Source organism: Phoca vitulina, unplaced genomic scaffold, assembly GCF_004348235.1.
Source record: "Phoca vitulina isolate PV1807 unplaced genomic scaffold, GSC_HSeal_1.0 scaffold28, whole genome shotgun sequence".
Taxonomy (NCBI): domain Eukaryota; kingdom Metazoa; phylum Chordata; class Mammalia; order Carnivora; family Phocidae; genus Phoca; species Phoca vitulina.
This window is the reverse complement of record NW_022589731.1, coordinates 12,452,676-12,479,077: the sequence shown is the minus strand read 5'-3', so window position 1 is coordinate 12,479,077 and position 26,402 is coordinate 12,452,676. Positions and strand designations below refer to the sequence as shown.

Here is a 26,402-nt window from a genome sequence, read left to right as displayed (position 1 = left end):
TTAAAAAATTCATGGAAACCAATGAAAATGAAAACACAACTGTTCAAAATCTTTGGGATACATCAAAGGCAGTCCTAAGAGGAAAGTATATAGCAATACAAGCCTTTCTCAAGAAACAAGAAAGGTCTCAAATACACAACCTAACTCTACGCCTAAAGGAGCTGGAGAAAGAACAGCAAATAAAGCCTAAACCCAGCAGGAGAAGAGAAATAATATTGATCAGAGCAGAAATCAATGAAATAGAAACCAAAAGAACAGTAGAACAGATCAATGAAACTAGGAGCTGGTTCTTTGAAAGAATTAACAAGATTGATAAACCCCTGGCCAGACTCATCAAAAAGAAAAGAGAAATGACCCAAATCAACAAAATCATGAATGAAAGGGTAGAGATCACAACCAACACCAAAGAAATACAAACAATTATAAGAACATATTATGAGCAACTCTATGCCAGCAAATTAGATAACCTGGAAGAAATGGATGCATTCCTAGAGATGTATTAACTACCAAAACTGAACCAGGAAGAAATAGAAAATGTGAACAGACCTATAACCACTAAGGAAATTGAAGCAGTCATCAAAAATCTCCCAACAAACAAAAGCCCAGGGCCAGATGGCTTCCCAGGGGAATTCTACCAAACATTTCAAGAAGAATTAATACCTATTCTGAAATTGTTCCAAAAAATAGAAATGGAAGGAAAACTTCCAAACTCGTTTTATGAGGCCACCATTACCTTGATGCCAAAACCAGACAAAGACCCCATCAAAAAGGAGAATTACAGACCAATATCCTTGATGAACATGGATGCAAAAATTCTCACCAAAATACTAGCCAATAGGATCCAACAGTACATTAAAAGGATTATTCACCACGACCAAGTGGGATTTATCCCTGGGCTGCAAGGTTGGTTCAACATCCGCAAATCAATCAACGTGATACAATACATTAACAAAAGAAAGAACAAGAATCATATGATCCTCTCAATAGATGTAGAAAAAGCATTTGACAAAGTACAGCATCCTTTCTTGATCAAAACTCTTCAGAGTATAGGGATAGAGGGCACATACCTCAATATTATAAAAGCCATCTATGAAAAACCTACAGCAAATATCATTCTCAATGGGGAAAACTGAGAGCTTTCCCCCTAAGGTCAGGAACGCGGCCGGGATGTTCACTATCACCACTGCTATTCAACATAGTATTAGAAGTCCTAGCCACAGCAATCAGACAACAAAAAGAAATCAAAGGCATCCAAATACGCAAAGAAGAAGTCAAAGTCTCACTCTTTGCAGATGATATGATACTTTATGTGGAAAACCCAAAAGACTCCACCCCAAAACTGCTAGAACTCATATAGGAATTCAGTAAAGTGGCAGGATATAAAATCAATGCACAGAAGTCAGTGGCATTCCTATACACCAACAACAAGACAGAAGAAAGAGAAATTAAGGAGTCGATCCCATTTACAATTGCACCCAAAACCATAAGATACCTATGAATAAATCTAACCAAAGAGGCAAAGGATCTGTACTCAGAAAACTATAAAATACTCATAAAAGAAATTGAGGAAGACACAAAGAAATGGAAAAATGTTCCATGCTCATGGATTGGAAGAACAAATATTGTGAAGATGTCAATGCTACCTAGAGCAATCTACACATTCAATGCAATCCCCATCAAAATACCATTCACTTTTTTTCAAAGAAATAGAACAAATAATCCTAAATTTGTATGGAACCAGAAAAGACCCCGAATAGCCAGAGGAATGTTGAAAAAGAAAAGCAAAGCTGGAGGCATCACAATTCTGGACTTCAAGCTCTATTACAAAGCTGTCATCATCAAGACAGTATGGTACTGGCACAAAAACAGACACATAGATCAATGGAACAGAATAGAGAGCCCAGAAATGGACCCTCAACTCTATGGTCAACTCATCTTTGACAAAGCAGGAAAGAATGTCCAGTGGAAAAAAGACAGTCTCTTCAACAAATGGTGTTGGGAAAATTGGACAGCCACATGCAGAAGAATGAAACTGGACCATTTCCTTATACCACACACAAAAATAGACTCAACATGGTTGAAAGACCTAAATGTGACACAGGAGTCCATCAAAATCCTAAAGGAGAACACAGGCAGCAACCTCTTCGACCTCAGCTGCAGCAACTTCTTCCTAGAAACATCGCCAAAGGCAAGGGAAGCAAGGGCAAAAATGAACTATTGGGACTTCATCAAGATAAAAAGCTTTTGCGCAGCAAAAGAAACAGTCAAGAAAACCAAAAGACAACCGACAAAATAGGAGAAGATATTTGCAAATGGTCCAAAATCTATAAAGAACTTATCAAACTCAACACCCAAAGAGCAAATAATCCAATCAAGAAATGGGCAGAAGACAGGAACAGACATTTCTCCAAAGAAGACATCCAAATGGCCAAGAGACACATGAAAAAGTGCTCAACATCACTCGGCATCAGGGAAATCCAAATCAAAACCTCAATGAGATGCCACCTCACACCAGTCAGAATGGCTAAAATTAACTAGTCAGGAAATGACAGATGTTGGCAGGAATGCGGAGAAAGGGGAACCCTCCTACACTGTTGGTGGGAATGCAAGCTGGTGCAACCACTCATGAAAACAGTATGCAGGTTCCTCAAAAAGTTGAAAATAGAGCTACCTTATGATCCAGCAATTACACTACTGGGTATTTACCCCAAAGATACAAAAGTAGGGATCCGAAAGGGTACGTGCACCCCGATGTTTACAGCAGCAATGTCCACAATAGCCAAAGTGTGGAAAGAGCCCAGATGTCCATCGACAGATGAATGGATAAAGAAGAAGTGGTATATATATACAATGGAATATTATGCAGCCATCAAAAGGAATGAGATCTTGCCATTTGCAACGACGTGGATGGAACTGGAAGATGTTACTCTGAGCGAAATAAGTCAATCAGAGAAAGACATGTATCATATGACCTCACTGATATGAGGAATTCTTAATCTCAGGAAACAAACTGAGGGTTGTTGGAGTGGGGGGTGGGGTGGGAGGGATGGGGTGGCTGGGTGATAGACACTGGGGAGAGTATGTGCTATGGTGAGCACTGTGAATTGTGCAAGACTGTTGAATCACAGATCTGAAACAAATAATGCAATATATGTTAAGGAAAAAAAAAAGAAGAAGATAGCAGGAGGGGAAGAATGAAGGGGGGAATCGGAGGGGGAGATGAACCATGAGAGACGATGGACTCTGAAAAACAAACTGAGGGTTCTAGAGGGGAGGGGGGTGGGAGGATGGGTTAGCCTAGTGATGGGTATTAAAGAGGGCACGTTCTGCATGGAGCACTGGGTGTTATGCAGAAACAGTGAATCATGGAACACTACATCAAAAACTAATGATGTAATGTATAGTGATTAACATAACAATAAAAAAATTTAAAAAAAAAGCCGACAAAGGGAATGTGCTAGAATGGGTATACTTTGTAAGGCCAAAAGAACTATACCAGTAGATTATGTCCCATGGGACACATCATTCACCAAGGCCACTAGAGAAGGAATACGCTGATGAGAGGGGCATCAGCTTCACTAAGAGGTTCAGTGGTGGCATTTTTCTGCCAACCAGAGCTGACAAGAGGAGAGGCAGTTATAGGGGAAGACATTAAGTAAGGGACCCCTAAGTAAAAGATGCCAGGTGTAAGGGCTTAACTGACAAAATCCAGGGCCCACAATTACCATAATGATCAATAAGATTGTTGGAGCTGACAAGGTTACTTGCCCACAAAGAGCTGTGGAGATGATTAATAATGCATGGCATCCTCAGGGGTCAAATAGGTGGGCAGCCAACAATGGTGCTATTTAACATTTAGTTTTACTTTAAGTAAGAATGTGGAAACAACACACTGAGAATTTTTGTCCCAATAGAAAAATCATGACCCTCTGTCCAGTTCCCAGATGAGCTAATTTACAGATCCAGAACCCCATTGACTGAACAGGTGGCTGGATCCACAGAAGAAAGGACATCTTGAAACATCTTGAAAAGTATGTAAAATGATCTTCAAGGGGACCTTTGTATGATCCCTGTCCATATTTGTGTATATTTGGGGCTATATATATATATATATATATACACACACACACAGGCATATACATGGTTATATATACAGTACAAGAGGAATAAGTAGATATTTCAATTAATATTAGACACTGGATGAGAGATGATACAGATACTCAAGGACTAAAATGTCATAATGGCTCCTTGTTAGATTTGGGGTGTCTTCAGGAGTCATGTAACAAATTTTTGCTAAATTCTGGCTCACTGTGGACCAACTGTGTCTATAGATCCAAGCAGTGATAATTTCCCCAGTTCTTAAGTATATAATTAGAATTTATGTACAAGTGGTTAGAGTAACCTCTACATTGTGTCCCTTGCCTGTGGGGTAAGATTTTTCACAGTGGGAAAGACCAAGTGACAACCTCTAAAACTACCCTCCATCGGGTTAAGATGGTAAATTAAAAGCACTGTCATCCCAGTGGGATAGTGAAAATACGTACCACCATTAAAATTCTATAAGGTGCAAGGGCAGTGGTCCCTACTATATCTCCATTTAATTTACCAGGCTTAACTTTTCAGATTCACACAGACTTACTTTTCCATTTTACATACCAGACAAAAACATTTATTTTTAAAATAATTCCCTTCCAATTTTCTAATCATTTACTATGTTATACTACAGACTCTCACAACAACAAAATCCTTTAATTCTATAAATGAAAGGACTGAGATTTTCACCTACTAACTATGAGCTACTTATGATAGTATAGAAAGCTAAGATCAGAGCCAGGCTATGCCTATAAATGATCTTCCTTATACTTGCCCAATCATGTTTACCCCAGAACTATGCCCAATATAGAGGTAAAAACTTCCAGAGTTTATGAATCGGCCTCCATCGAATCATGGCTAAACTGAAAAGATGACACATTCACCTCTGCTACATCAGTGTCTCAGTTAGAAAAACAATAGCAGTAATAGTGGCTTGATTGAAGGATATCCATAAATGCTGACCTGTCTAAAACTCTCTTTTAAAATTTAGCAGTGGCTTTATTAAAAAAAACAAAAAACAAAAAACAAAAAAAAACTTTTAAAATATTCTAACCATGTTTTTTCTAACAATGAGATAATTTTTAAACTAATTTACATTTCACTACTGAAAGAAATTTAAATGACAAAAAAACACATCAAATATATTTTATCTCACACAACAGGTAGAATATTTTATTTCACTTTGTCCATGATGACAACATAATAAATAGGATCATCTCTAAGACATGGGACACATTAACACTAGCTTTATTTTACTTAATAAAAAAAGCTACTGAACTTTAATATGCATACAAATTCAAAAGCTTAAAATAAAACCCTAAACATTTAATAATTTACGTATATATTCAACTTTGTGAATTTTTATACAGAGTTGAACTTCTCAGTGTATTTCCATCCACACCTTCTGCCATCAAGAAAAACAGTTTTATTTTGATGCTTTAATAATTCTTGTTAGATTGTAACTTCTAACACATTCCAAAAACATACTGGAACCTAATATGTAGCCCTAAAATCTCTTTATACTCAGAAATACAAAGTCATAAAACATTAAATATATTTAAGATGTTTCCTCATTTCATTTTTAAGGAACAAATTTAAAGTATGCACACATGTTAGTGATAAATTGTTTGTAGCATTAAATTCTGGAAATCACAACTTCTAAAGGGACATAGACAAACATGACCGCTTTCAGAGCAAAGTGACCAACATGACCAAGGTTTCAACAACAGAAGAGGATAAAGAGACAGGGAATATGTAAATTGGAAAAAAGAATTTAGAAAACTGAAGGGCTATAAATAGAGATGAGAGATGAGACTTGCTCTGGGTTGGACCATATGGATGAATGAGAAGTGGTGTTATGCGGAGACAGATTTCATCTCAATTACAAAGAACCAGAGAATGCTATCTCAGGAGATGGCGCCATTTCGTCATTAAAGGCATTCGGGCATAAGCTAGATGAGGGGTTGGGCAAATTATGTCCACAGGCAGGACTCAGCCCACCAGCTGTTTTTGTAATAAAGGTTTATTGGAACAGAGCCACACCCATTTGTTTCCTTATTGGCTCTTTCTGCTCTAGCGTTATGGCAGCTGGTTTGTGTCCATGCAACAGAGATGGTATAGCCCACAAATCCTGAAATATTTCCTATATGGCCCTTTACAGAAAATGTGTGCTGACCTCTGTGGGGAAGGTAATAGGAATTCAAGTATTGTATGGGTGTCTGGACAAGGTAACATTTAAGAAAGTGCTCGGCATATCATCTATGTCAGGGATTGGGCTGTACAGGTTTCTTCACTTAGTATAAAGTAACCCAGCCAACTTGGTGAGTGGAGGTCAAAATTCATACTGTAAAGCTGTGTGCCATGATATAGGGCTATATCTGCCAAAAGGAGGACACACATTTGTCTAATTTGCATGAAGGCACCCAGTGGACCAGGACAACCTGTACATACAATAATCACATTAACAAAAATAACATCCCTTCCTACCCAGATGATCTAAGACGCCATAACACAGATATCCTATCACTGACTCACTTCTTCTCCCAATCCAGTGTTTCTTTATTTACATCCCATGGAAATAATAACAGATGTTCCCTGAAAAGAGTTTTCATGTTTTGAGAAATGCTACAAACTCTACCCTCTCTTTTAGAAAGATACATCACAAAGTAGCACATTAAAACTCTAAGGGGGAAAAAAAAAACCTTCCTGTAACATCAGTAGTAGAAGTAATATCAGTTATAAGCAAACTAAAAGAGCCTTATTTTCCTAAGTTGTTTAATTATGGAAACTTTTTTATTAACTTACTGTTAATACCTCAGATAACTAATGTTCTAGGGAATGATGTTCTATTCAAAGTCATATTTAGTATTTCCAGATTAGAAGCTCACTGAGGACAATAAATACATTCCCTACAGATTTTTAGTACATTGTGCTAAATGTGATAATTTCCTAAAAAATAATTGAACTGATTTAACTCTAGAAGATATACCCAATCCATATAGTTAATATACTGCTAATTTCATTAACTAAAGCAGGCCTTAATTACTCATGTAACAGGAACACAAAGTTATCATTTTCTTTCCACTGACTCCATTAGCAATTAAATAGTACAATAGCAAAATAATCTTGACAAGTACATTTCAAGTATGTTTCCTCTGCTCTGTGGTATATATTTAAGCACATAAAACAATTCAAGACACACCATTGATATTTTAAGGTTAGAGATCTGATAAATTACCTAACAGGTTGATAGAACATTATCAGAATATAGGTTTAATAAATTCAAAGTCAGTAAAAGCAAATTACCTGAAGAAGGTGACAAAAAACTGCACAAGATCCATGATTGTATTGTGTTGTGAGAATGCAATCTGAAAAATCAAAATAAAGGAAAGTTTGAAACTTAATATATGTTCTTTTCCAATATTTGTGGTGATGCTTCATGGCATTTGTAAATACAATATTTTTATATCATCAAAAGATTTGGATCACTATATTATAAATAATATGTGCTGAAATCAAAACATCCTCTAGAACACCCAATAAAGTCAACAACCAACGATGACTTTTATATAGGCTATTACATTAAATGGTTTTCAAAGACTATTACAAAATTACTTCAAGAATGTATGTGAAGTTTCATGTACAATCCTATGACATTAAATGTGCCTAACTAAAACATGTAAATGAGTTTCTTCATTTAATAATGATCACATTTTCTATTAATACAACTAATAATTGCTTGTTAGCCAAAAAAAAAAAATTCTACTCTATTAAACAGAGGATTTGTTTTTTCCCATATATCTTTGTCTAAAGAAGCTGCATGCATGCATACAATTTTTTTTGTTATACTCTACTCAAAAAATAAGTCATCTCATTTTACAATTTCATGTTAATAAGAAATGAATTTTGAGAGATGAAACTAGCCAATAAGCTAAAGCTGTTCTACATTTCTGCTAACAGAGAGATTATACTGTAACACAGTTCTTCAGGAAGTGCTATGTAGTAAATTAGTCAATAACGTAGTATCTGAATAGAGAATTTCTGATTTTGAAATCACCTTTTCATTTAAGAGGTGTAAATATTTTGGAAAACTATTTAACTTATCTGTGTCTCAGCTGTCCCATATGTGAAAAGTAATAATAAAAGTACCTACACTTCATAATGCTAGAGGAAAGATCAACTGAATTAATAAAAATTCCTGCCATAATACCTGGCATATAATAAGTATAATATAATGAATATTATTATACTTTTACATCATGTATAGAGGAGATGGTCAACATAAGTGAATTTTCCCAGACAGCTGAAGTTAAACCATTAAGGTATTGAAATCTCTTTTTCCTTTAATAATCTTTTATAAAAATGATCCAAAAACATGGAATTGAATTTCCAATTCCAGTACAAGTAGACTAACAGGGATGAGAGATATCTCCTCCCTTAAACAGCTAGAAAACTATACAAAGTATATGACAGAAAAAATTTTAGACACTGGACAAAATGTAGAGGAAGATAAAATCCATGAGTAAAGGAAAACAAAAGAGATGAGCCTTACAATAATTCAGCTTTCAGTGCAAAGAAATAACACTAAGGAATTTAAATGACATTCTAGATAAGAAATATCAGTATTTTTTACATAAAATAAAGAATTATAGTCAGGTGAGAAGATGGTTAAATTTTTGGCATATACATGATAGCTTAAATATAGTGACATTAATTTCCAAAAAGCTTCTAACCATTTGAAGAACTACAAAGCACTTATACAGACACTGAGGAAAGATAATTGCTGTAGGAGATTGGTTATAGGTGAAAATGTCTTAAAAGATTTAAGGAAAAATATCTTTTTAAATGGAAAAAACACAAATGAATTTTCTCCCCAAGTGACTATCCATGAGAGTATGTTAGAAACAGATCTTGCCCTTTCTGGGTCCATATAACTAAGTACCTTGGAACAAAAATCATGTTTTGAGACAAGTAAGCAAAACATTGACACATGAAAATATCTACAATTTTCTACTTTTTCCCAAAGAATATCTGAATAAATAAAGTAGTAGTTAAAAGAAAGGTCTGCAAGTTATAACCATGAATGAAAGCATTAAAACATTTTAAAACTTCAAGAATATTATCTAACTATACCTATTACTATAAAAGAAAAAAAAGTTTTCATTAGAGATATGAATGATATTTTGACTGTAGCTTGTATGTAGAGGATAGTCTAGGAGTCCACTACCACGGGGTGATGAGACACCTAGACTTTCTAAATTAACACATTTTCTAATTTGTCACAATGATAGCTGCAGTTCTTCACAAATTAAGTTGCAATGTGATGCTTGAACATGAAGTACTGTTTGCAGACCTTGACCAAATTTTGTTACAGAGAATACTCTACTACCTTTCACAATGAGGAGCATAACGATGGGATAAAAATTGATGGGGGAGGTCTCCGTCAGAAACTATATCTGAAATACAAACTGCCTTAAAAATAGAAGTAACGCCCTAAAGTAACTATCCGTTAGTATAAATGTGCTCAAGATTAAATGCAGACTTGGCATAAGCAATCTCCGTACTCAGCATATCATCTGGATGCTTGAGCCTCAAGTTGAAAAGCATTCCATTTTGTTTGTTCAAAAGGAAAGTCAGCACTACAAAGTGTTGTGAAAATCTTTCAAAATGTTTATCCATCTGAGTGGATAGTCATCTGGAAGAAGTCCACAGGAGACAGCCCTGGAAAACGCTATGTCAGACAGTTCATTCTCAGCCACAGGCTTAATAATCAGATTGGACTGATTCTAGAAATGGAAGGCAGATCCAAGGATGATTCGGTATCATTGGTGAACAAGGCCCAGGAGACACTAATTCAAGCAAATTCCCTTATATAAAGTGCCGACTTATTCATCCATCAAATATTTCACTTCATATCTACTACATTTTGAATACCGTATCAAGTTCTTAGATGTATTAGGGAAAAGTAACATCAAAATTCCTAATGGTGGTGGTGATGGCAGACAAAAAGTCATAATAATAAATTATACAGTGTGTTAGAACTTGGTAATTGCTAATGGGGAAAAAAACATTATCCTATTTTTTGGTAACATTGTGTGTCAACTATAATTTTAAAAAGTATTATATTTTCTATATTAACATATGTAAGACAAGAAATCACTCCTTGGTGTCTAAAAGTATGCAGAAGTGCTGAGAAGAGACAGGAGGAAAGGTAGGGGTAGCAGAAAAATATGAAGCATAGCATTAGGGTTAAAGTATCTGGCTGTCCTCAGTTTTTCTCTATTTAGAATAGAATCCAGCAGCTCCAGGTCCTTACCAATGAAGCTGGAAAGCCCACAGGGAAAGGAATAAGAATACACAGAGGGAGAACCATTTTCAGTGATGCTGAGCATTGGTCTTCACATGGCTGGCTGACTCCTTGTTATCCAGATCTCACCTCCAATTACACACTTCTCTAAAACACTCTCTAAAGTAAGGTGCCGTCTCCCTTATTCTATACTCTTATGTGAACCTATTTTTTTTATACTTCAATCTGAAACTACCTTATTTTATTGCTTGATCATTAGTTAAAATGTCTTTGTCCACTAAAATGTAAGCTTCATGAGAACAGTAGCCTTGTTCAAATTGTTCAGAGCACTGTTCCAATACCGAGAACAGCATTTGGTACATAGTAAGCACTTAATAAAAGCACTGAATAAATATAGTGAATAGTAAAATTTAGCATGAGAGTATTCTTAGGACTTTATATATCCTTAAGAGCCATGGGAGGAAGTAGGTATAGATGTTATTCTGAAAAACATTTTTAAATTTTTTATTTATTTGAATTTCTTTCATAAATCAGTAATCATATAGACCATAATTATCTGCTAATTACAGATCATAATATATTATTTTTCCTTATAAAATTTATATTTATTATGGAGTTCAGAAGTTATAGAAAGTGTGTTCCTTGTATAAAAAATGTTTTTGTTTATTTTTAGTCAAAGAAAAATTTTGTGAGATCTACCATTTACAATTTTAGCTACAATATTTTGAAGTCAGGATATCAGAAATGATTTCTTAATATGTATTTTTACCTCAGCTTCTTAATTTCAACAATGAACCTTTTTAACCTTATTGGCTTCTAGAAATTTCTTTCAGTGGGTGAATTGCATCGGCTGCAATCTTCTCATCTAAAATAGGTGGCATTACCTGAAATATTATTTTTTAAGCCACTGAAAAAACAAATGAGACTGCTTTAAAAAAAATTATCACTTAGCCAATTTTATGTAGAAAACAGTGAGTCAAATCAATAACAATAACAACACCATAACTTTGTAGTGTCCCTGAGAGTATATCTCCTGAGGATATAGAACATTTCTAACCCTAAAATCCATAATGGTCTAATTGGAAAGATTTCTATTGGCTGATGTCATTGCTAGAACATGGCCCTTTACAGATAATCAATATATTCCATTTTAGTTCTGTGGTCTTTCCCATGAAAAATATGAGAAGTTTACTCAAGGTGCATTTAAAGTTAGTTTTAAACTTTAGCCAGCATAAACGCACCACTGAAATTCCCTTTTCTATAATGATGTTATTCAAGTTATCCAGTAATTATTCAAAGAAAATTAATCAAAATCAAGAGGCCAATTATGGTAAAATGGTAAAATTTCATAATATCCTAATTTTCTGCATGTTTTTAAAAAACCTCCAAACAATTAAGTGACATGCTAAAAGATTAAGTTAGCTGAAACCATGGCAACAGTGATGATGATAATATATTTTGACCATTTGATCTTACATGCAAATTCATCTTGAAAACGTATCTAAAATCTAAAACCTGAATTTAAGATCTATATTTTTTGTTAATAATAATTAATAATCAAATGATCAACATTTTGAGTTTATGATTTGATGAAGAAAGCTGCATTAAATGCCTTTGGATAGGGAAGTAGATTAATAGCTTGCTATTTACCACAAAATGTCAGAATTTGTAAGAGAGAAAAAAATGTTAATTTGAAGGACAAATTGGTGTGTTTGTGCAAAATGTCAGCCTGCCATAAATAAACTCTGATATAATATGAGATAAACAAAATGAAAATATAAAGGGATGTGCTGAAATTATCAAGTTCATCTAACAAACTGAAAGTAAAGGAGAAGTTCTTCAAACCACTGTTTAGATCATAGTCTTTCAAAATGATGACATAAAAGCATACTTACATAATGGACATTAGTCAGTTATTGATATGTCAGAGACAAGAAATGTTTCAGGCAAGCAATTCAAGATCTTGGAGATTTATTTATCCAATTTTTTAAATAAATAAAAGCAAACTGGGGCTTAAGTTAGTTATGACTGGATAAAATCAACCATGATAATCTATTCCAGATAAGCATAAACTTCCTATAGATAATTAACATGGTGCTTAATAATGTAGTAACATGTATCATTCCTGATAAATAAATATTTTAAAATATAGAGCTAAATGGAAAATGAATGATTTTTTAAAAGAATAAAACCTATTTCTGGATAAAAAACATGTGGAATGAATATACCAGCCAATTCTGCATAAATATTTCACAAATTTCTGATTATAAATTCTTGAATATTGTTTAAAAAATTTAATGGGTTTAATTCTTTTTAGAGCAAATAATTGCTTAACTTTCCTCTTAACTCTCCTCCGGGTTTACTGCAAAAACTTAACTGGTTTCCCTGTCTTCTTCTCAGAACCCTCTGGTCATTGCTCACCTAGGTGACAAAATGTTCTTTTTTTTTTTCTTAAGATTTTTTTATTTATTTGTCAGAGAGAGAGAGAGAGCGAGAGAGAACAAGCACAAGCAGGGGGAGTGGCAGGCAGAGGGAGAAGCAGGCTCCCCACTGAGCAAGGAGCCCGATGCAGGACTCGATCCCAGGACACTGGGATCATGACTTAAGCTGAAGGCAGACGCTTAACTGACTGAGCCACCCAGGAGTCCCCAAAATGTTCTTTTTAAAACTGAAAACGTTTCTGTAATTCCCCTTTTCACAATTCTACACTCTCCTGACCAATACAGATACATCATGATTAACCAAAGTTCATAATGTATTCAGATGTCCTTTTTGTATTCCAGGATTCCATCCAGGATACCAAATAACATTTAGCCATTATGTCTCTGTAGGTCCTCTTGGCTATGACAATTGCTCAAACTTTCTTTCTTTTATATTATTTTCACGGTTTTGAGGAGTAATAGTAAGGTATTTGGTAAAATGCACATCAAGCAGCATTTGTAAAGTGTTTTTCTTATAATTAGGCTGAAGTTATGGGGTTTTGAAAGGAAGACCACAGAGATTAAGTGCAATTTTTATCACTTCATACCAAAGGTATAGACTATCAATGTGACTTATTTCTGTTGATGTTAACCTTGTTGACCTGGCTGAAACAGTGTTTGTCAAGGTTTTGGTTTCTCTCTGTAAAATTACTCTTTTTACTACTTTCCCATATTGTATTCTTCGGAAGCTCTTCTCATACAAATTTAAGAGGTGGGAAATTATAGGCTATCTTCTTTGGCACATGTTATCTACATAAACTACTTGGAAACATGTGAAATTTGTCCATTTATTTAATTATTTATTTATATCAGTACAGTATCATGTATACCTATTTTATACTTTGCAGAATGGTCCAATATTACCTTACTTTGTTACTGAAACTGTTCCAGGTGTAGCCATTGGGAGTTCTTTCATTTGGTTCTTGTGTCCTTTTGAAATATTCCCATAATTGTGTTTTGTTTTTTGTTTTAACACTTCCTTACTTTCTGGCACTATAAAATACTCTAGGATCAGTTTGGGAATTTGCTACCCTAGTCCTTGAATCAACCATTTCCTCCAAGTAGTTTCTTTACTGGAGAATGGTATTAGAAACCAAACCCTAGGCAGTGGGTTTGCTTGTTCATACTATGTTGTCATTGTTTCTAGGCCTTCTGGGCTTACAGAACAAGGAAATATATGTATGTTTACTAATCTGTGCATAAACACATATCTATAAATATTTCTATGCATATCATCATTTGTATCTATATTAAGCTAACCATGAATTCATATTGATATTTGTACATGTTTTTAAGATGGCTTTCATCAGATAGAGGACTATTACATATTATATATGAAAAAATATATATATTTATATATCTAGAAATATACATTTCTAGAAGCTGATTCTTTTAAAAGATCAACGAAGTTAGTAAGTCTCTAGTCAGATCAAGTAAAAAAGAGAGAAGTCACAAATAACCAATATCAGGAATGAAAGAGGGGACATTACTATAGACCTACAGAAATGAAAAGGATAATAAGATAATTTTTCAAATAAACTAATGCCCACAAATTCAACATCCTTGATTAAAGGGAAAACTTCACTGCAATACACAACATAATATAGCTCTCTTAAGAAAAAATAGGTAACCTAAATAACTATCAAGCACATTAGATTTCTCATTTAAAACCTTGAAACAACAACCAAAACAACAAAATAACTCTAGGCATATGACTTCATTGGAGAATTCTAAATATTTAAGTAAAAGTAGTATCACATCTACACATCCTCTTTTAGAACACAGAAAAGGAAATAACACCTTTATTAACACTTATTTTGTGAGATCAGCACTAGCCTGATAAGAAAACCAGACAAAGGCATTATAAGAAAAAAAATATCTAGGCACAAATATCTTTCGTTAATATAAAAGCAGAATAAAATCTCAATAAATATTAGCAAATTGAACACAGCAATATATAAAAGGGATAATAAATCAATACCAACTGTGTTTTATCCCAGAAATGCAAAATTGGTTCAACATTCAAAATTAATCAATGTAATTTACCAAACCTAAAGACTAAAAGTGAAATTACCAGAAAATCATTCTAACAGACGCAGAAAAAGTATCTGAAAGAATTCAACATCAATTATTGATTAAAAAAAAACTATGTAAAATAATATACAAGAAAACTTCTCTAAAGAACTTCTTGAAAAACCTTTAGCTAACATAATAATTAATGGTGGAGAATGGAATGCTTTCCCTTTAAGACTGGCAACAAGGCAAGAATGTCTGCTTTCAAAACTTCTCAATACCACACTGAAGCTCTTACACCAGTGCAATAAAACAAGAAAAAAATTTAGAAAGAATTGGAAAGGAAGAAATAAAACTGTATTTTCAGACAGCATGATTTTTAATCCCCAAATCTAATATAAATAATAAATGAATTTAGTAACGTTGCAGAATACAAAGTTACAAAATTCGATTGTATTTCTATATACTAACAATAAATGACTGAAAATAGAAGTGAAAAAAATACAATTTATAATAGTATCAAAAAACTATGAAATTAATTGTTTGATAAAATATGTGCAAAACACATGCTGAATACTACAAAATACTAACAACAGAAATCAAATTAGACCTAGATAAATAGATATACTGTAGTCATGAATTACAAGGCTTAATAGAATTATGATGACAATTTTCCACAGACTGACCTATAAATTCAATGTAATTGTAATCAAAATCCCAGAAGGATTTCTTGTAGAAATTAAAAAAGGAGATTCTAGTATTTATGTGGAAAGGCAAAGAAAACAGAATAGCCAAACGATTTTTGAAAAGAGAACAAAACTGAGTCACACTATCTGATTCAAGACTTACAAAAAAGCTATTGTAACCAAGGCAATGTGAACTGATGAAAAGATAGACACATATCTGAATGGAGCATAACAGAGAGTCTAGAAACCAATGTAAACAAACAGAACCTACTGATTTTTGACAAAGGTTCGAAGTCAATTCAATGAAGAAAGGATGCTCTTGTTTAATAAATGGTGATGAAACTATTATACAACCAAATGCAAAGAGTAACTATCAGCTCATACATTGAAACATATAAAAAAATTCAAACTGATTTATAGGCCTTAATGTAAAACATAAAATTATTTTAAAAATTATAAAATCTCAGGAGAAAAAAATCTTTGTTTCCTGGTTTAGGCCAGGATTTCTTAAATACAACATTAAAAACATGTTTCATTAAAAAAGAGAAGCTGATAAATTGGACTTGATTAAAATTAAAAACATCTGTTCTTTGAAAGCGTGTTAACAGAACGAAAAAACAAGAAACAATCTGGGAGAAAATACTGCAACACACATCTTAAAAGGACTTGTATCCAGAATATATAAAGAACTCTCAAAACAATAAAAGCCTGGGCAAAGATTAGAACAGACACTTCTCCAAAGAAAATATATGAATGCAAACTAAACACACGAAAAGATGGTTAACACCATTAGTCTTTAGGGAAAAAATCAAATTAAAAACAACAAATTACCATTCACATAACTTAGAATAGCCAAAATCAAAACAACAAAATTGACAATATCAAGTACCATTGAAGATGAGTGCAACTAGAATGCTAATACTTTACTAATGGAAATGCAAAATTGTACAATCATTTCAGTAAATAATGTGGCAGTTTCTTACAAAAGTAAACATCAATTACTATATGACCTAGTTGTCCTACACATAGATACCATGAGAACGTATACCCACAAAAAAACCTGTATGTGAACATTTAGAGTGGTTTAATTAAAAATTGCCCCAAACTGGACAGAGCCACATAATTCATCAACTAGTGAATGAATAAACAAATTATTATATATCCATTCCATGGAATATACTCAATAATAAAAAAGAATCAAATGTTTACAGAGACATCAACTTGAGTAATCTCAAATATATATTTTAAAGCAAATACATACTATATAATTCCATTATATAAAAATTACAGAAAGGCAAATCTATAATGATAGAAAGAAGATCAGTTTTCAACTAGGGCCTGGGGTCAGTGAGAGATGATTAATAGCAATGGTATGCAAAGAAACTTTTTGGTTGATGAAACTTTTAATCTTGATTGTAGTGGAGATTATGTGATTGTGTATGACTGCCAGAATTCATAAAACTGTACACTTAAAATGAATAAATTTAATTGTGTGTAGGGGTACCGGGGTGGTTCAGTCAGTTGAGTAGTCAACTCTTGATTTCAGCTCAGGTCACTATCTCAGGGTCGTAAAATTGAGCTCTGTGGGAAGCCTGCTTCTCCCTCTCCCACTCCCCCTGCTTGTGTTCCTGCTCTCGCTATGTCTCTCTCTGTCAAATAAATAAATAAAATCTTTAAAAAAAAATTAAAAAATAGAAAGGAAAACATATTTGAAAATATATATGATAAATTTCTCAAGCTTATAAAAATTTGGAAAACACCAATAACAAATAAAACAACAATAACACAAAGAGGAGAAAAAAACAATAAATCCTTTGGGATAATCTGAGAAAAAAATTACACAAGGGAATCTAGATCAGCACATTTGTACAATAATACTTTTCAAACTACACACATAAGATAAAACTTCCTCTTTTACTTTAATATCTACATATCCAGTAGCTTTCCAACCTTATTTTGTGCTCAAATGACTCATCTTCTGTGTTCAAAACTGCTAATACACTTGTGATAAAAATTTACAGACATCAGCATTAGGATTCTGTTCTTTTCTGTTTTGTTCTGTGTAAGTTAACCATTATTAGTGAGGGGATGTACCTAGTCTACTATGGAAATTAGAATTGCAAATTGACGAATGATTCCTAGCATCATTCTCATAAAAAAAAAATCAAATCTAAATTATGACATCAGTTTGCAGATTGACTTAATAGTAAATTACGAAATCCCATTTACTAGAAACAGGTAATTTAGATTCAATCTAATTTAATTTAATTTAAGTGGTGATGTATTATTGTAGAAGAATACAAAGTACTTAAGCTCAATGCACCCTTTTTGTTTTTCAAGTTATTAGCATTGCAGTTATAGTAGTAATTTTTTCCCTTTTTTTATTATCAAGATTCAATTGCATGGCATTAAAAGTCATAAAGAATAAGTGTTACCAAAATAAAATCTCACTTTAGGAACTGATGCAAATCAACTCAGTAGCATGATTACTAGCATTCCAAAAGAAAAAAATTTTTCATATTTAATTAATAGATTATTGACGTATTTATCATATAACACTGCTGCCATATATATCAAAGTTACAGAATTTTTAAGGATATTTGAATGTCAAAGTGGTTGATGATCTATAAAATTTTGAAGACAATGAAAAAAATTTAACACTAGAATGATTTACATTAAATTGAAACAGCCTTCTTAAATATATAAATTGATCAAATAATATATTAAAAAGGCAAAGGCTCTCAATAGCCAAATAAAAGTCTAAATAATTGTATATAAGCAGTCACCTACTCAAAATTTCCTACTCTGGTAAATGATCTGAAGGAGAAATATTCATTTTCTTGATTTCTAGAATTCCACTAGTAAGTATAAGATTTATGATGCTGAAAGAATTAAACTTTTACAATACATATAACTCAGAAACAGGAAGTAAAAGAAAAAAATTGTACAATACTTACAAAAAAGTAAAATAAAAGTACTAAACAAAGATGTTTCATTCCTCAAACACTTTCATAAACATTAAAAAAAAGTCACCGAGCCAGTGGATTTTGGCGGTAACAATGCTTTCAAAATGAGAAGTCATAATTTGCCCTTTAACTTAGCAATTATCACAATCTTTACCCACATGCAGTCTTCACACCACAAGGACTGCTTGTTTGTCATATAATTCATCTAAAATATTTTATAGAATAAAATAATTTTTAAAAGTTTTTGAAATTTAATGGGATTATTGAGGAAAAAGACAGGAGATAGGTAAAAAACAAAAACATCTGATACAACTTGAAATAAAATACACATTATTGAAGGTATACCACATTTTCTTCATCTATTAATCTGTTGATGGACACTAGGTTGTTTCCATGTTTTGGCTACTGTAAATGATGCTGCAATGAACATGACAATGCAGCTCTCTCTTCAGATATACATTCAGAAAAGAAACTGCTGAGTCATATGGTAGTTTTATTTTAAATTTCTGAGGAACTTCCATACTATTGTACACGGTAGCTTTATTAATTTACATTCCCACCAACAATACATCCTTGCCAGCATTTGTTCTCTCTTATCTTTTTGATAATAGCTATTCTAACAGGTGTGAGTTGACATCTCATTATGGTTTTGATTTGCATTTCCCTAATGATGAGTGGCATTGAGTACCTTTCATATACCTGTTGGCTATTTGTTAGTCTTCTTTGGAAAATTATCTATTCAGTTCCTCTGAACTAGTGGTTTGGGGTTATGTTTTTTTGTTTTTACTACTGAGTTGTATGAGTTCTTGATATATTTTGGCTCTTAACCCCTTATCAGATAAATGATTTGCAAATATGTTCTCCCAATATGTAGGTTCCCTCTTTATCTTGTTGATGGTTTCTTTTGCAGTATAGAAGCTTTTTCTTTTTCTTTTTCTTTTTTTAAAGATTTTATTTATTTATTTAACAGAGAGAGACATAGCGAGAGAGGGAACACAAGCAGGGGGAGTAGGAGAGGGAGAAGCAGGCTTCCCCGTGGTGCAGGGAGCCCAATGTGGGGCTCGATCCCGGGACCCTGGGATCACGACCTGAGCCGAAGGCAGACGCTTAACGACTGAGCCACCCAGGCGCCCCTAGAAGCTTTTTCTTTGATTTGCAGGAGCCCTGGCTGTCAGCTAAGGCATTCAGTTTTGAACAAATGTTTCAGATGTAAAAGTTGCTTTGAGAGTAGTTAATATTCTCACTTAACAACAACAATAAAATGGTTAATCATCTGAGGTAAAGAATGTGTTAACTAACCTTATTTTGGTAAACATTTTTCAATACATACATGTATCAAAACATTATATAGTACACCTTAAATTTACACAGTTATATGTCAATTATATCTCAATAATGTTGAGGAGAAAGCTGAAAAAACAAAACAAAACAATCCAATTCTCTTTTTGTTTGCAAACAAGGTACTGCTACCTCCAGAATAACGTCTGTCGTTCTGTCCACCATTGTTCCTAAAGTACTAATGGAATGAAATGACAGCCAGAAAAGAGGACATAAAATGGTTTGGTCAGAAAAGAATGCCCTGTGTGACAAGTTGAAATGTAAGTCTAACTTATCTCATTTTCTAATCATATGAGAACATTTTAAAATTAAATAATTTTCACTGTTTTTATCATTTAAGTTTAATCCCCCAAAAAGAAACTTTTCATAAATCAAACATGTATCAATTACTACAAACATTCTAATAATTAAGTAGTATAAAAATTTCCTCATCTATTTAAAATTTTAAAAGTAAAATCTTGGGGCGCCTGGGTGGCTCAGATGGTTAAGCGTCTGCCTTCAGCTCAGGTCATGATCCCAGGGTCCTGGGATCGAGCCCCATGTCAGGCTCCCAGCTCAGCGGGGAGTCTGCTTCTCCCTCTCCCCCTGCTTGTGCTCTCTCTGTCTCTCTCTCTCTCAAATAAATAAATAAATCTTTAAAAAAAAAAGTAAAATCTTATAGTATAATTATAAGATTATTGAATCTTACAGTATTAGAGATAGTCAGAAAGCCACATATATCTTCTCTACAATATTATGACTATAATAAAGCCTTTACTCAGTTTTGGAAGTGGAATGCTTACTATTAAGCCTGGCAAGCCATTCTTTTGGACAACTCTATTCATTAGAAATTTTGCCTTAAATTGCTTTATAGTTCTCTAAAACATCTAACTGACTGATTTTAGTTCTACTTTCTAGGGTTCCATAGAAATTCTATTCCATGTAAAAGTTACAATTCATTAAATCTCCTTCATATGATATAATTTCCATCTATAGTTTACCTTTTCTGGATGTATCCCAGTTTGTTAATGTTCCTATTACTATGAGGCAACCAGAACTGATGTCTTCTATATGCTTATAGTACAATAATATCAAGCAGGTTTTTGTGAATAGATCATAGACTATATATATATATATATATATATTTAGAAATATATATATTTCTAAAAAAAGCCTGGATTTAGGTATAAATTTAGAAATAAGTTTTCTAGTGACCTGAAAATTTCCATCTTAGATATTTTCCAACATCCCTTCCACTGGAGTCATTTGGCCCTGGCCATCCTCCATATGCAGTACTTTTCAGAACAGCCAATAGTCCTAGGCCCAAAAATTTGCCCATGAATTTCAAAATATCTTCAAGAGTATATTTTAAACATATAAGAGAAATTATCAGCAATGTGAAAAGAGAATGAGAAAACTCCACTTAGGCTGAGCATTTCACAATGTATATAAATGTCAAATCACTATGTTGTACACCTAAAACTAATATGATACTGAATGTCAACTATACTTCAATTATAAATGAATAAGTAAATAAATAACATTTAGAAATAAAATAGATGAAATAAAATGTAGAATAGATGGATATATGAGTAGAACAAATTAGCATACTGGAAGACCAGATAGAGGAGGCAGAGAGAGAAAAAATAGAAAATTTAAAAGAAAAGCTAAGAAATATGGGAGAGAGAAATAGAAATGTGATCTGATATTAATATTAACATTATTAACATTATTATTAAGAATCTCATAATGGCAAAGGAAAATGGACTGGAAGAAGTATTCGAAACACAATGGAGATACATTTCCTTGAATAAAAAAAAAAATGAATGACTAAAAATCTCACAACTAGACACATTAGAGTAAAATGAAAGAATATCAAATATAAAACAAAAAATTTGGGGGCACCTGGGTGGCTCAGTCAGTTGGGCATCTGACTCTTGATTTCCACTCAGGTCATGACATCAGGGTTGTGGGATGGAGCCCGGCACTGGGCTCCACACTCATCACGGAGTCTGCCTGTCCCTCTCCCTCTTTTTCTCCCCCCACTCATGCTCTCTCTCTCTCTCTCTCAACTAAATAAATGAAATCTTTAAAAAATTCTTAAGGGAGAGAAGAGAGGAAGTTTCAGAAAGAATCAGTAATAAGAATCAGAATGATGTGGCATTAATTTCAATATTTAAATCTGAGTGGACATCTTATTAATAAAATATATAGTCTATAATCTAGCAAGAAATTACAACTTCTTCATATTTGAAGGCCTTTTCAGTTTCAGATGATTGCTTTTAATGACAATCAAGAGCTTTTCAGTTAAATAATATTAATTATAGCTAACACTAAGCACTTATTATACATTTGGTATGACATGTATTATCTTTTTAATTTGTGAAACTACCCAAAGATAGTGTATTAGGCAGAACTGTAAGATGGCCCACAAGATTCCCAGTCCCTAATGTACACACCCAGTATATCCCTTCCTTTAAATCTGAAAATGATTGAAAAGGTCAGTCCCTTGATTAGAAAAAAAATGGTGGCTTTTCCCTACTGTTCCTGACCTTTAGAAGTTCCCTTTTTTGCACTTTAGGCCAAAAGTAGAGGGTTTCTTCTGCAACTCATTTTCTCTGCACCACAGTGCTCACTTTTGGGGCTGGGGCTGTCTTGAGTTCAGGTCAGTGAATTCCGGGGTGGGGGGAGGGAGGGGCAGGAAATGGTAATCTCACCAGTTCAGTGGTCTTTAAATTCTAACATTCTTCTTTACTCTACCTGTTGATAATTACTTTTCAGAGACCCCAAATGGCTAACTCACACATTCGGCCCAGATATTTTTGGTTGTGTTCAGTGGGAGAAAAAGGTTGCTATATATTTACCCAAACTTACATCTTATTTGAAATAGGAATCCTTCCAAGGACTGGTCCAGTAAATTCCCTTTTATTAGTTTGTATTAAACGTTCCATGTGTACTTCAGAAGTATGTCAATTCTGTCATTATATGCTGTGTTCTCTCTCTCACATGTATATGTACACAGACATACACACACAATTATGTTATTGTGCTGTGTAGATCTTCTTTTATCTTAGGGTTGTGATACTAAGATACTTTATTTCTTTTATTCTATTAACTAATAATAGTTAAGAATGGGGTAAAATCTCTACAATGAATTTGTCTACACACACACACACACACACACACAGGCAAATGCCGTAGACTTCATAGACATCTTTAAGTCATTAAAGAGAGAGATAACAAGGTATTAAGGATAGTCCAAACAATGCAGAAGTGGAATTGCAGAAAGAGAAGTATTCATGTTAAGAGAAAATTAAATGGAAAGAAGCATTTATAGTGGCTAGAAGAACACCTGAATATAATACTAATTTAAATATGAAATTTGTGATACCCTTACATCAATAAAACTGTAGGGGCTATATTGTCTACTAGGATGAAATCATTTGTATTTCTACTGGAGTAAATTCATTCACACTACTGTTGGACAAGAATCTTTTGCAGTGCTATTATAAGACAAAACTCATTTACATCTCTATTGGATCTTTTAGAGGTATAAATATCAATCATTTAAAAACTATACATTATTCCGAATAATAGCAAATCAATCAAAGTTATACACTCTAGAGAATCAGATAACCCCTTCGGGAATCCACTATACAACACCTAGCATAATACTGATAAGTGAGACAATAATCACTTTTGCCTATTTCCAAGTTTTGTACAATCTTCCCCAATCATCTCCTTTCAAATCATAAATAATCTCCAAAAAGTATTCTTGGTCCCCAAAGAGTTGATTTCATGGTGTTTTCACAGCAAGAACTGTTAATCAACATAAATACACTCTCCTTGTAGGCTCATCAGCAAATCTAAAGCCCATTGTTATTAAGCCACTACTAAGTCAAGAAAATTAATTTCTGTAGATCAAAAAACAAAAAGTCTTCATCATATATCTATTAGAAAACAGAATATTAAAAATAATACCACAGTATTCCCCTACAAATAACTCCATACTTTGAATTTTCTCATCAATTCATGGAGTCCTACGTAATTATTAGTCCATTGGATTGTGGATCAGTATTGTTTCCACAGTAATGTGAAGCTAAGCATTGGACACATACAGATTCAGGATCGTGTCATCTTCAGATCTAGTGGATCTACTACCTCTTTAGCATTACAAAGCATCCCTCTTTAGCTCTAATAATGCATCTTGCTATAAATTTTAGCTTTCTTTTCATTAGGTTTATACAGAATATTTTTGGCATACTTTTACTTTCAACCATTTGAAACACTGTAGTTTTTTTAAAGATTTTATTTATTTGACAGAGAAAGAGAGAGAGAGAGAGAGTACAAGCAGGGGTGAGTGGCAGAGGGAGAAGGAGAAGCAGGCTCTCTGATGAGCAGGGAGCCCGATGGGGGCTCGATCCCCAGACCCTGGGCTCATGACCCGAGCAGAAGGCAGACGTTTAACTGACTGAGCAACCCAGGCAGCCCTGAATCATTATATTTAAAGTATGTCTCTTTTAAGCAGTTTTTTTTAATCCTATATGACAGTTTTAGGTGTTTACTTGGTGTACATTATCCATTGAAATTTAACGTGATTACTAATATAGTTGAGTTTAGACTTATGATCTTACTATTTACAATTATTTGAACCACCTCTGTTATGTACCTCTTTTTCTTTTTTATACTTTCTTGTGAGCTCATGAAATATTTTTATTAGTCAATTTAACTCCTTGATCAACTTGTTAGTTCATTCTATCCTTTATTCTTCTTTAGATTTACCTTAGAAATCATAAAAATTAAAGACTCTTAAGATTTGTTACCTTTTACAATTTCACTGATATTGGTACTAAGACTACATTAGCTCTATTTACCCCATTGCTCTTTGCATTATTGTTGTCATATATTTTTTGTTCTACACATATTTTAAACTTCATGAGCTATTTTTTATTTATTTTTTAAAGACTGATTTATTTGAAAGAGAGAGAGAGCAGGGGGAGGGGCAGAGAGAGAAAGGGAGAGAATCCTCAAGCAGACTCCCCACTGAGCACGGAGCCTGATGCAGAGCTCCATCCCAGGACCCTGAAATCATGACCTGAGCTGAAACCAAGAGTCGGCCGCTTAACTGACTGAGCCACCCAGGCGCCCTGAGCTATTTTTTATATTCAGTATTCATTTAAATTTGCCTATTCTGTTATTCTTCACTATCATTTTTATATGCTTATATCTGAGATCATTTTCCTTTGGCCTAAGGTCCTCTATGTGGTACTTCTTTTGGCACCAATCTACTGTGAGTAAAATCCTTCAGATTTTGACTGAAAATACCTTTTTTTGAGCTTGAATTGGAAAATATTTCTGTTGTTTATTGCTGGCAGATATTTGCCTTCAGCACATTAAGATGTCATTCATTTTCTCCTAGCTAATGGTTTCTGTTGAGAAGTCACCTGTGAGCACTGGGACAATTAGGCTGGTCTGACCATGAACTTCTCACAGAGATGGGAGGAGAGCAAGTAGAAATGATGCAAGTCATCTTAAGTTCTAGGCTTAAAACTCATATACCCTACCTCAGCTTCGTTAATTAACAAAAGCAGGACAATTGTCTAAACCCAAAGCCAAGGATGAGAAAATACACTCTACAAATTTAATGCAAGAAACTGTAAAACCACACAAAATAAAAAAGGTGTGATTACCAGAAAAGGTGAAGAATCTTGGACAATAACGCAAACTACCGCAACTACATTCTAATTTCTCTCTTCCTCTGGTCTAATTTGTAAAACCCATATATGGAGAAACTAATTCTGCTGATTTTATTTTTAATCCTTTTTTTCCATTTGATTCTTATTATAGATTATATTTCTTTAATGAAATTTTCATTTTAGTTAAACTTCTTCCTGAAGATATTAATCACAGATATTTTAAAACTGATAAAATCTTGTTTATTATTGGGATCTTTTTCTGTAGTCTTTTCTTTTTCCTCTTGGATTTGATCTTTTATTCCCATTTCTCCTAATGACTGGGAATTTTTAATCCTTTACTTGACACCATGTATCAAAAATGGCAGATGCAGTGGATGTTAGTTTCTTCCAGAAAGGTTCTTCTATTTTTCAGGAAAGTAAAGAAGGACTGATCACCTTGATCAAATCAGAGAATGAAGTAATTTGAGGCTATCTGCTGTGACCTTACTTATAGGACACAGCCCTTAAGGAGATACAATTGAAAGCTTAGAGCATCTGCCAGTGTCTCTTCTCAGAGGGAAGAAGAAGATTGGATTTGCGAACCAATTTTCATCTCCCTAGCACCATGAGTAGCAGTTGCTATTTGGATACTGTCCATATCCCTTCAGAATTCACATTCCAGTGTACGATAGGATCTTCATACCAGGTAAATGCATTTGTAACTGAGACCTTTCTCTGGCATGGAATTATGTTCAGCTCATATATACTCATGGCAAAAAAGTACAGCAAATTGTGGTATAAAATACCATTAACTCTTATTCATAGAAAAGTGGACCAAAATCCTAATAGATATTTACATTTGTTTC

The 26,402-nt window shown here is 33.5% G+C and overlaps 1 protein-coding gene across 5 annotated transcripts in view; it reads right to left on the bottom strand.

Moving 5' to 3' along the window:
• Positions 1 to 26,402, bottom strand: part of ATRNL1 (attractin like 1) — an 839,540-nt gene that overhangs the window by 422,462 nt on the left and 390,676 nt on the right. For all 5 annotated transcript variants that reach the window (XM_032423422.1, XM_032423427.1, XM_032423424.1 and 2 more), the window contains exon 25: positions 7,399 to 7,460. In XM_032423422.1, coding sequence (XP_032279313.1) covers positions 7,399 to 7,460 — 62 coding nt within the window. The remainder of the gene's footprint in view (positions 1 to 7,398; positions 7,461 to 26,402) is intronic.